This window comes from Rhinolophus hipposideros, assembly GCF_964194185.1.
Source record: "Rhinolophus hipposideros genome assembly, chromosome: 18".
Lineage (NCBI taxonomy): Eukaryota > Metazoa > Chordata > Mammalia > Chiroptera > Rhinolophidae > Rhinolophus > Rhinolophus hipposideros.
The window spans coordinates 48,501,713-48,514,479 of NC_138064.1; the positions used below are offsets into that span (position 1 = coordinate 48,501,713).

General features: G+C 35.8%; 1 protein-coding gene across 3 annotated transcripts in view; it reads left to right on the top strand.

The window, feature by feature from the left end:
- The window catches only part of KMT2E (lysine methyltransferase 2E (inactive)), a 76,359-nt gene that overhangs the window by 54,762 nt on the left and 8,830 nt on the right, over positions 1-12,767 (top strand). For all 3 annotated transcript variants that reach the window (XM_081079969.1, XM_081079971.1, XM_081079970.1), the window contains 4 exons: positions 1,068-1,332; positions 2,056-2,154; positions 11,082-11,243; positions 11,574-11,879. In XM_081079969.1, coding sequence (XP_080936095.1) covers positions 1,068-1,332; positions 2,056-2,154; positions 11,082-11,243; positions 11,574-11,879 — 832 coding nt within the window. The remainder of the gene's footprint in view (positions 1-1,067; positions 1,333-2,055; positions 2,155-11,081; positions 11,244-11,573; positions 11,880-12,767) is intronic.

Genomic DNA, 12,767 nt, shown 5'->3' on the forward strand with positions numbered 1-12,767 from the left:
CCTAATACACATTAGCTGTTGCCATCAGACCTGCATCATTATTTGCAGTTCTGATATCAAAGAAAACATCTAGAAAGAGTTTCAAGCTACTTTCTATTACTACCTGATATGGAGAGGTGGGAGGTAGTCGGTAAATCTTTGAATTCTACCTGATTCACACAGCATAAGGCAGGCAGCTAGGAGTTTGACCTGTACCTTTGTACCTGTGTTGAAAGTGAATGAGTAGGAGTATTAGAAACTTGGAAAAGTAAATCTTTTTATTGTGAACAAACATTATAAACTACTTTTAAATCATGCAAAGTGGGAGGCTTCTATTATTGTTTAACTCAGGTTTGGGCTTTTATCCTGTAGCCTAGAGAGGAACTAAGTCTTGGTGGTAGAAATAAAGAGGGCAGAGCAATAAGAAATACTGGAGAGATGAAAATGTGGACCTGTATCAGAATGCCATCCCTAACATTGATTAATGTGTGACTTTGGACGAGACACTCTCTCTGAGCTTTGGTCTAATCTGTAAAATGGGAGTAATAATTATCACTACTAGCTTCCATTTGAAAGAAGGATTGCTTGAGAGGGGCAAAGGAAGCATAACTTTAAATTTTTTCAACAGCTTTTTAAAGAAACCTGGTTATTGAAATCATTCATAAGAGAAAAACTAGCTAAAGTTTGGTATTATACCTAGCATATTTTTTATTTAAGTCAAATTTAGGGTATTTTGTCACTTGTGTATATACATTATAACACTCTGGGACCACTTTAGTAAATACGGTTTTTGCTTTAAGGTGAGTCACAGTATCATTTTACTTAAAAAGAGTCAGTTTATTGTGTTGTTTTCTATAACCATTACTAGTTGTCCTTGTGATTGAAGGCCCAGACATCAACTTTCATGTATTTTTTTCATAAGAAAATAAAATGTCTTTTGTGATAGTTGTCAGGAATGCAAATTAGTGAAAAGAATTGCTTATAATTAGTAATAGCATATAATTTTGTGGAGTTGTCGCATACAATGGATTAGAAAATTTTAGTTTGTTTTATGTCTTGAATAAATAGTTAACTGCTTATCTTTCTAGTAAGTACAAGGTGGACTGCGCATGCCTCAAAGAAAATCCAGAGTGCCCTGTTCTAAAACGTAGTTCTGAGTCCACGGAAAACATCAACAGTGGTTATGAGACCAGAAGGAAAAAAGGGAAAAAAGAAAAGGATATTTCAAAAGAAAAAGATACACAAAATCAGAATATTACTTTGGATTGTGAAGGAACAACCAACAAAATGAAAAGCCCAGAAATTAAACAGAGAAAGCTTTCTCCACTGAGACTATCAGTATCAAATAATCAGGTACTGAACTATACTCCACTGATTCTTGATGTCCGAAGTTAACAAAGGAAAAGAATTTGTCATATTTTAACTTATTATTTTATATAAAGTAGTTTAAAATTTGTAAGTTAAGTCCACTCTGTTATTTAATGAAGTACTTACAAATGTAAAATACAGGTTCTGCTAGAATTTGTACAATATTTGTTGAACTAAGAAACTACTCAGCCAACAAATCCTTGCAGAATTGAATATAAGATTTTTCTAAGGCTGGGTAATTTAAAAAATTCTTCCAGATTGCACTGTCCTTGTATTCAGAATAAATGTTCTGACTTAAAGTCTTAAGCCATAAAATTTCCCTTTTTTTAATATTTGGGACATAATTTAATTACATAAGGGTGACAGATAAGATTTTTGAGAGAAAATTTTCTTAAGAACACACAAGATAATTTTGTGCAAAGGTTTTGGCCTATACTTCTGCCCTGACAGGAAATACTTTGTTATATGCTCTCTAAACACATGAAAGTTGGGAGGGATAAGAACATTATTGACTAGAACTTTAAAAAGCAAAATTATTTGAATGATTTTGAAAACTTAATTGAATTAGGAAACCAGTATTAAGTTTCTAAAATGGATTTAAGTAGGCTTGTAATTTTTATGTTGAATTAGTTGGGTTGAAACCCATTTAAAATAGTTAGTGCCCCTAGTTGTAGTAGTTTTTGTAATGCAGTCATTTCCATCTTTCAGGAACCAGATTTTATTGATGATATAGAAGAAAAAACTCCCATTAGTAATGAAGTGGAAATGGAATCTGAGGAGCAGATTGCAGAAAGGAAAAGGAAGATGGTAAGTTGGGAAGCTAGTAGCTGCTTCACGCTGTCCCTCAGGCTTAGTGACGCTGTTTTTCGCATATTAACTGTTGCTGCGTTTATGAGGGCTTTTACACTGTTTTGTTTGAAGTTAGCAACCCTCATGTACTACTGAGCATTTGTTTGGCTTGGTCATTACTATTCAAGTTACTTCCACTAATCTTTTGTGTTTTCACTATATATTCATTAGACATTTTAGAATGTGTGACCCTTGAGAAGTAATTTAACATTTTTGAAGCTGAGAACTATTAATAAATTTTAATGCCAGAATTATTGTTTAAAATGTCTTTCATTAGCTAAATGTGTTCTTTCTCTTCATAATTTAATGTAAAACAAGATGGAATTTTAAAACTTACAATAGCACCAAATAAATGGCTTATGCAAAAAAAAACAATCCCACTGGTAGCTACTATTTGTGTATCTCATACTATCATAAAATAAGGTTTTCATTAAAATGTTTAGTATTTATATTCCTTGTACTATTTATTTGCAAATATCTGTATAAAAACTAGGACAATATATATATTTTTTACAAATCTATGCTAATTTAGTAATCAATACAATATTTAGGCCAGTTAAGAAAGTAGTATGGTATAGTTTGCCCTTAGATTTGAAATGACTTTGCACAACTAATGGTCTTAGTATGGATTTTCCCATCCCTTTTATTTTATGTGCTCCCTGATTTCCGGTTTTAGTGATCTTCACACTGTATTCCATGGAATCTCAGGTGTCATATACTCATGGGGTAGGATCTTTGCAATTTGGGTTTTGTAGGCCTACTGAATGTCTGTTTCCTGTTTTATTGCCTTGGTAATAATTTCTCCAGTATTGATTCATTGTTGATGTTCAAAATTGTGAAAGCAATGCAGAACTCTTTCATAGCATCAGGATTTCAGGAACACTGCTCTGAGGGGCAGGGTAGCACAAGATAGAAAAGAGAAAAGTACAGCGGTTGGTTTTTTTTTTGTTTTTAAAATGAGTTTTTCCACCTAAAGGAATCATCTTGAACCTTTTTTAAGATTCAGTTGCATCTAAATTATCTGTACGTATACAAAATTACCTCTGACCTTTTCATGACTAGATTTTCCTTTGGCCTGTTCATTCCACAATTGCCACAGTCTTGTTATTTGCACGAATCTGCAAGAACTTTTAGAATACCCACTTAGAGTATCATTTGTTGGGAGGCATGTGTCCGCTAGGAGGAACCTCTTTTACAAGTGGTTTTTTTTTGTTTGTTTGTTTTTTAAGATTTTATTGGGGAAGGGGAACAGGGCTTTATTGGGGGATGTTATTGGGGAACAGTGTGTACTTCCAGGACTTTTTTCCAAGTCAAGTTGTTGTTCTTTCAATCTTAGTTCCGGAGGGTGCCGTTCAGCTTCAAGTTGTTGCCCTTTCAGTCTTAGTTGTGGAGGGCACAGCTCAGCTCCAGGTCTAGTTGCCAGTTCCCTTGCGGGACTCGAGGAGTCAAACTAGAAACCTTGTGGTTGAGAGCCCACTGGCCCATGTGGGAATCGAACCGGCAGCCTTCGGAGTTAGGAGCACGGAGCTCCAACCGCCTAAGCCACCAGGCCAGCCCCTACAAGTGGTTTTAAGGGCTATAAACACTTTGGAAAAAGTGAAATTATAAAAAAAAAAAAAAAGAACACAAAACCTCGGGGCTTGTTCTTGTGCTCATAATTTTATTCAGATTGCATTATGTTTAAAAATTTGTATGGACAAAGAAAGTCTTTGTGATAGGGAGTCCGCTGTCTTCCCTTAATGCTGGCATTTTGGAATAAAACCTGCTTTTCTTTTCACTAAAAAAAAAACCACACACACAAAAGTAATACATCCTTTTATCGGTGCTAAGAAAGTTAGTGGAGCTTACAACCATTTTCAGATTCCAGGAGAAAATACACGCTTTTGCTGAGGTTGAACATGGTGGAATTTAGGGTGGACATGTGACAAAAAGTCTTGTTTGGGAATCCATTTCTGGTTGATTTTGCTTATTAATATAGATGAATACTTGTTTTTATATTCCTTTTAATGTCACTAAGGTGGCTGTACATTTTTTTCATAGGTATAAAATGGGGAAAACTTTAAAAAGTATAAATGTTTAGAATTTGTTGGTATTTTAAAGGGATATGAAGTATTTAAACATCTTAGGCTTCCTGACCTGTAAGTCAACTGCAATGTTATTTCTAATTGGTACATTTGCTTTGATATTTCAAATAAAAACGCAAAAGCATGCATCCTAGGATTCTCATGTAACAAACCTTTGATAGGTTGTTCCCCTGTCAAAGTATTATTGAGGACCAAAAAAGCTGGTTTTGAAAAGTTTAAATACTAAACAGTATTTATTTTTCTGGTGTTTGCCTTTTATATTGCTTAACATCAGTAGTTAGAAATGGTAAACTCCTGAGAAACTTATGGAAAGTTATGGAAAATTAAATTTTCACTTGTGACAGGACAGACTTTATTATTAAAGGTGTAAAGGGAAATACTAGTTCACAAGTATATTTACGAGCTTGGGATGTAAAAGGAGTCATACTCTCCTGCCATGTAATGTCCAAATTCAAATATACTGAAGCCGATCCTTTTGTACTATAGTTTAAACCATATGACATTGTTTTGACCATTTTTTACCTATACAAATGGCAGTTTCATATGCAACCTAAAGTTTAGCATTTTGCTCAGTCTCCAAAAATTGCATCAGTAGATTTATGTATTTTCGTTGCTGGCTTGTTTTTTGAGGAGAATGGAAGCTGATGTTTCTACCTTCAGGGGCATTTACAAAACCAATTACAACATAGCAAGAAGGGTGGTAAAGGAAGATGAAATATGATGGCGTATAGCTTGGGGGACTCAGAGACCATCTCAGGAACTAGGTAGTATTTATCATAGACCTTATGAGTAGGGTTTAAAGAACTGCAGATTAGCTTATGGATAAATTGTGTGGAATTGAATGGATGGTATTTCTCTAGGGGAAATAGGTAGTTATAAATCATATTTGGCTGAGATTATAGGCTGGTATTAGGAGGAGGGGTAGGGTGTAGAGAGATAAGGTTGGTTGTAGATGATTTCATGAAAGAATATTTATTCAAATCACTATGTGGCCAGGGTAGAAAGCCATTCTTTTAACATTTTCCTTTCCCATCCATTATATTTTTCTTCTCCTCCTCCTTATTACCTGCTTATAAAAGCAAACTTGTAGCTAACTAGAATGGAGCTGAGTAAGTGGTCACTGGACATTTCCTCTTCAGCTAGTAAGAAATACTTCTTAGGCAGTGGGCTGGAACTGACTGGGGAGATTCTTAACAATCAGCACGTTTAAGTTGAAATTCAGTAGGCTGTTTATACTCAACTGAGTCCCAAACCCGGGCTCTACTGAGTAGACGCCCCCAGGTACACAGCAGTTGAGGTGAGATGAGGTGGCCATAACCTTGCCTGTGGAAGGGGGCTAAATATCAGAAAGTTCACCTTATTTTGTTGAACAAGTGATCAGGTAAAATACAAAACCTTTGAAAGATTTAAAGGGATGCTTATCCCCCCCACCCCCGCTTATAATGTTATAGAGAACCTCCTTTATAGTATCTTTTAATACATTTTCAAAATCTTTCCCATAATCTTATGGAAAGACTGTACCTTGGGAATATAGTCTTGGCTAATATTTTATGGCCTGTTATGGTCAAATTGTTTAAACTGGAGTCCATGGAAGATGGCGCAGGACAGAAATTGGACAAAAAGGGTACAAAGGCTATGAAAGGATAGTCACCCTAGGTATGGAGATTCTTGAACTTGTCAAGCAGCTAGGATAATCTAGAATTATTTGTATAACACTGGGATGTAAACTACTTAAGGGTAAGAATGCCTAGCTTTTATAAAAGTAGATGATGAATAAATGAGCGTAGTAAATGTTCACAGCAGCAATTTGAGGAAAGATACAGGCTTGAGTGTGAACTTTAGGTGAAGCTTCCTTATAGCACAGATTGTGCCCTGGAGGCCTTGCCAGGATGCAAGATTCCCCATAATTTTCTTACTCCTCATCCTTCACATTAAAAAGTGTTCCACAGAACTCTAATTTAGGATGTTTTGTGAAAAAGAGAGCTGTAGCCAGTTGAGTTTAGTAAACAGTTTACCATGTCCCCAACTTTGAGATCCCCAGTGTACATGGTATGTTTAAACAGTTGTGAAATTGTTATGATTTCCTAAATGATACAGCCTTGTAACTTGTTTTTTCTGGTGACACCTTCAAAATTCCAGATTTTGGAAGACAAAATCCAGAAAATGGAACACACACTCTGGGAAATCACTATACAGAATCCATGCTGTTACTAATGCCTCTAGGAAGTGACTCAATTTACTAGATCACTTCAGAAGATATATTGTAGTAATAGTAAAATGTCATTAGGGAGAGTAAATTTATTGCCAGAAGAGTCATCTGATAACGTTTATCAACCATCTCACTTTTCTCTCTGTATAGCATAATTAAGTTGATGCTGATTACTAATTTTAATTTTCTAAGGTCCCTGTTTCTTTCCTCATTGTTTAGGGGTAACATTTCTAAAGATGAGTGATTAATTATATTGTAGTATTGAATAGCAAAAGGGAAACAGGAACCATTTATTTTAACAGGTGTTCTGTTCAAATAAAATGAGGATGTTCGGCTTTAGCTGCCCTGTTTAAGTATTTAAGTCTTGTTTAAATACTTAAGTTATATGCCTTCAAATAACAGTGACACATGCTTTATATAATGTATATGACTTAACAAAAATTTGTGTTTGCTATATGCTGAGCACCGTTTAAGGTACTGGGTGAACAAGGAAGGCAAAGGTCCCTGTTCTGGAGAAGCTTCTATGGAGGATGGGGTGCAAGAGTAACACACACAAACCAAGTAGGAAACGTGCTAGGAGGATAAACTAAATCATCATGTGGCAGAGAAGAAATGGACATACCACATGAGCCATACTTAATAATGTTTTGGAATGATATTATTGGTAACCAATTTTATGTGGGTTTTTTAAAAAGATTAATAAATCGCTAATTTCTATTTGAAAGGATAAGGGAAGTTACTTGAGTAAGCAGTCTTTTCTCTATTTCAAGGCTGTAGTCTAGGGTAATGTGGAAAGTTGGTCCTGTCCTTTTGCTTTCCTTTGAAAGGCAAATTTTTTTTGTTTGTTTTTTGTTAAAAAAAGCCCCTTCCAACTTGGTAGCAAGGCAAAAATTAAACCACGAGTCCCTAGATGTCTTCATTTTGTTTCCTGCTCAATTTTATGTTTTTTAAAATTTTTTTATGGGTAACTGTGTTTTTTCCAGGACCCATCAGCTTCAAGTCAAGTTGTCCTCCAAGTCCAGTCGCCATTTTCAATCTAGTTGCAGGGGGCGCAGCCCACCATCCCATGCGGGAATCAAACTGGCAACCAGGTCGTTGAGAGCTCGCGCTCTAACCAGCTGAGCCATCCGGCCACCCCACCGGCAGCTCAGCTCAAGTCGTTGTCTTCAATCTAGTTGTGGAGGGCACAGCTTACAGTGGCCCATGTGGGAATTGAACCAGCAACCCTGTTGTTAAGAGCACGCGCTCTAACCAGCTGAGCTACCTGGCCGCCCCCTCCTCAATTTTTATACCCTACTACTAGCAAATTTCCTTCTAAGGGTACTATGGGCATCCACAGTACATAAGCTTACATTTACTAAGTTTCAATTTACCAGATATCTCTGATTTGGATAAACTGTAACAATTTATTCAGTGCTTAATTTTTTCAGTTGCAGTATTAGATAAAAGTTGAATTCATGTGTTTTATTATGTAATCTGAACTACACGAACCTTAGGTTATTTTCCTCATTTGCTGAATAGGAGCCTTAGACAAGATATCCACAGTCTCTTCTAACTATAAAGTTATGATTTCAAGTTAAATTTGAGCTCCAGTGTTTATACATTGAAGCAAAGCTGGAATAAAAATTTCTTTTTTTTTTTTTTTTTTTTTTGATTGGGGAACAGTGTTTTTTTCCAGGACCCATCAGCTCCAAGTCAAGACGTTTTCAATCTAGTTGTGGAGGGCACAGCTCACATGTGGGAGTCGAATGGGCGACCTTGGTGTTCTAAGCACTGCGCTCTAACCAACTGAGCCAACCGGCCACCTGGAATAAAAATTTTAAGTGAGAAAATTCTACAAGAATGCTATGAAGCAGATTTCCTTTTCCCTATAGGAAATGACATGATGCATGTGTATGTCATAAAAGCAATCTGGACGTAGATCTCCGAGAGCCCTCATAGGTTAGGACGCAACACTCCAGCATGAACAGTGTGTCAAAAACTCACATTAGTGATCCTGTATGGCAACCGTATTGAATTCTAATTCTTTACCAGGGTCTGTCAATTGCCCAGCTCACACATGATACTGAAGTCTGGACAGAGTCATAAGCCTGAAATAATAAGTCACGGTTTTAGAATATAAAGGTCTTAGTAACAGCCTTTGGTGACAAGTATAATCTAAATCACATCAAGCACAGAGGTTAGGGTCTGTAGACAGTCTGCTGGGATTAATTAGGACTCCTAACTTCTCTAATCCCTTACACAGCCAGATGGAATTACTTTAAGCTATCCACAGTGTTATGGTTCAGTTAGATCACTGGGTGGTCAGTTTTCAGTCATTAAATATACTGTATATCTGGTTATGTATCAAAGAATGCATTAGTTGCAGTGGTGTATATCAAAGCTGAATGACATGAACTTTAAGGAATTTAAAAATAAAAGTAGATCAGTGTGCTAATGATTTTTTCTCATATGGAAAATCAGCCATGCTTCCATTCCCAACATAGGATATCTGTTGAGTGCTTTCAGTTAACAGTTGTAATAAATGTCTAAATGTATAAATAGAGTTAGGCTTTCTTTTACTTTATGCACAGTGTCAGTGTTTGTTGCTAGGAAAGAAGAGTTCATCAGGAGCCAGGAAGCTTGGGAATAATTATGGCGCTGCCTGTGAGTGAGTCACGTAGTACACACGGGCTTTGGCTTCTTCAACGGGGGAGGAGCCTCAGCAGCTCCAAAAGATGATGTGCCATCTCTAAAGAAAAGATTTTGTTTTGACTATCAGTTAGTTGTACTGTTTATAGAGTCCAATTTTTAATTAAATGAGTTTGGTCTTGACATCAAATAATTTTATCTCCGACCCTCACACTCACCATCCAAGTGAATATTGGACTATGTCAAAGAAACCTCTTTTGACATAAATTCATATTCATCTTAGAAAATCCTGGATAACCATGATATAGAAAACACCTTCCTTGGGTACTTGGCTCTGCATAATTTTAATACATAAAATGATCCTTGCTAAGAAGTTTATTTCTTTTTGAAGAATGTACTTTCCACAGATTTATTTTAAAATTTTTAAAAGAGATAAATACAATAATAATTACGTCCACTTCCTCTACCCATCCCCACTGAACAGATGAAGCAATTATGAAAATTATTTTCAGTTACTCCAGGTTTCTAAATTTAGGGCTTTGGAAGAGCCCTGATATATGGAGACAAGGTCTTTATAGACAACCATAAGATAAAAGGAGGTCGAATAAAGTGATTTTAAAAGACCAGGTACATGAAGTATCTAAGGAACGAATTCAGCTTTCAAACTTCCACTTCCAATTAAAAGACTTTTTTTTTTTGTCTATGCTGTTTATTTAAGACGCAGATACATATTTATGAATAAGTAATCTTACCTCTTTGGACCTTACTCTCCTTACCTGTAAAATAAAGAGGGTGAGGATAACACATTTTGTTACAGTGACACAAGCTTATAAGTATTCTCAGCAGAGTTTTGTTGACATACTACTTTGTCCCCTTACTGAAAAGAGCAAAGAAAGAAATACACAGGAAAGAGTAAGCAGTAGTTTCCAAAGTACAGGTGTCTTGATGCTTGAATCTCTGCTGATAATTACTGGAACTAAAAGGCTCCAGTGTTGAGAAGACCAGGCAGCCAGACCCTGAGTTTCTGAGCTTTCTTCCCCACATCGATGACAATAGAGGAGACAAATGGATCTGAGCCCTAGGACCTGGTTTTTCTCATCTGGAGAACTGGACAGTTGACAGATGTGCTTCCAGTTTCTGACAGAAAAGCCAAAGCACTTGTCAGACCTAGCGGCCAAGGCCCTGGGTCTGCTTTTAACGCTGTCTCTCTCCAAAGAAAACTTATGCTCAAAGGGATTCTTGCTGTTCCTTAGTGTAAGACAGGAAGAGCAGAAGGTAGAGGAATGCCTTGTAAGAACCTTAATGGAGGGCAAGAGAGCTCAAGTAGAAATAAGTAACACTCACAGAATGCCTGCCATTTTCCAAGTACTGTTGAAAAACTTCAGAACTATTTCCTGTTTGAAATCAGTTAAGAATTTGGTGAAGTGTAAGTTATTCCCCCACATTTTATAAGAAGCTGACAAGGTTAACTAGGGTTGTTGAGTTGCCTAGGGTCAGAGAGAGTAAATGATTAGCAGTCATGACTTGAACCCAGGACTTCACCACACAGTATCTTGCTACCACATGTCATCAATATATTCACTTTTTAAGTTCATATGAATTTAACCTTTTCAACATTTAACCTTTTCAACCATAGGAACTTTGAATCTTAAAAAAAGGCTGACATTTGTTCTACTGAGAAAAAGATTTTCAATTTGGTAAAGCAATGTAATTTTTGAGGCTTTTTGTTTTCTTTTGCTTTACCCTTCCCATTCATTGGCAATCGTCCAGGTGTTCCTTTCACGCAATGTATTTGTAATGACAGGGCTTACCGAGATTGTGGGACTGAAAATCTCAAATGAATATGTGTTTTGCTAACAGCATCATAGAAGTTATTTTCTAAATTTGCCATGAACATTTGGACTTTTGGATTTTACTTCAGAGCAATGATATTTATGTCACTTAAAATTTAAATTTTATAGACAAGGGAAGAAAGGAAAATGGAAGCAATTCTGCAAGCTTTTGCCAGACTTGAAAAAAGAGAAAAAAGAAGAGAACAAGCTTTGGAAAGAATCAGCACAGCCAAAACTGAAGTTAAAACTGAATGTAAAGATGCACAGATTGTCAATGATGAAGTTATTCAGGTATTATTATTCAGGTCTAGTTATATATTTTCACCCTTAACCAGTTTCCAGTAAAATTTCCACACTTAATTTAATTACATGAATAAATATTTTGTAATGTTTTATTAGCCTTTCAATAGCACTTTAAAAATCCTGTGAGAATTTAGACTTAAGGCTCTACTTTGTTTTTGAGAGTAAGGAAAATGTTAACTATGTCAACTTACTATATATTGAAATCACAAAGAAATACCAGTAAGTTAGCTTCTGAAGTAGATTATTGCTATTAGATTTCAACTTCTCACTTATGTAAACATAGTATTAAAAGTTCCATTCTGTTGTATTTTGAATTAGGAACAAGCAAAAGAAGAAACTAGCAAGCCAACCCCTGCCAAAGTGAACAGAACCAAACAGAGGAAGAGTTTTTCTCGCAGTAGGACTCACATTGGACAGCAGCGTCGGAGACACAGAACTGTCAGCATGTGCTCAGACATCCAGCCATCTTCTCCCGATATAGAAGTTACATCACAGCAAAATGATATTGAAAATACTGTACTTACATTAGAGCCAGAAACTGAAACTACACTAACAGAAATAATTACTGAGACTGAAGTTCCAGCACTTAATAAATGTCCTACAAAGTACCCCAAAACAAAGAAGGTAGGATTGTGAGAACTGTTTCCTAACAAGTGTCTTAAGGTGTTAAATATACTCATATTTTAAAAACTCAATCTGTAAGATCTCAGAAGGAACAGAATGGGAAGAGGCATAGCGTTTTATATTTGCAAAGTTTAACTAAGAATGAGAATTGCAAAACTGTAACATCAGTTAATATGTTTGTGTTATTATGAAGACAATTATAATATTCAGTCTACAAAGATTTCCTTTTAGTATTGCAATTCATGATTTCTTTTAAATATTTTGCCTGCCCTATGTACTAAATTTACTTATGAGAAATAACTGGTTTTAGATGTATTCTCCTTTATTTGTATTTTTTATAGATACCATAGTGTAGGTAGATTATAAAAATTAAATGTTAAGAAATTATTGATTTCTATAGAATGTACTTAGAATGAAAATTTGTAAGGAAAGTTTTAGATCAATTTATTAAGATCTTTTAAAAACCAGTCAGCTTTAATGGAACAATTATGGGAAACTGTTCAGAGATAAACCAACCAGAGCTTTATATTTATAACTCAGATATAACAGAACATCCTTATGAAGCTTGTTTTTCTCCCAGTTTTGCATAGAGTACAGTGGACTAGAGCAGAGATCCTTAGGCTGTTTGGGAAAGGGAGATAGATCATAAGTGGATCCTTCTCACATACTCTGCGTCAAAATACTTGGAAACTTAATTTATCTTGTCTCTGTTCGTGTCACATTCAGTAGTTTGTAGGTCCTGTGAAACCATGAAAAGTGTATTTAGTAAACACCTAGGATAAACTCAGGAGTGCACTGTAAAGGAGAGTCAGAGGGGTTAAAGGTCAGATGTACACACAGATCTGTCCAGCATGATAGCTGTCGCTGGAGCAGCAGGTCAGTACTTGT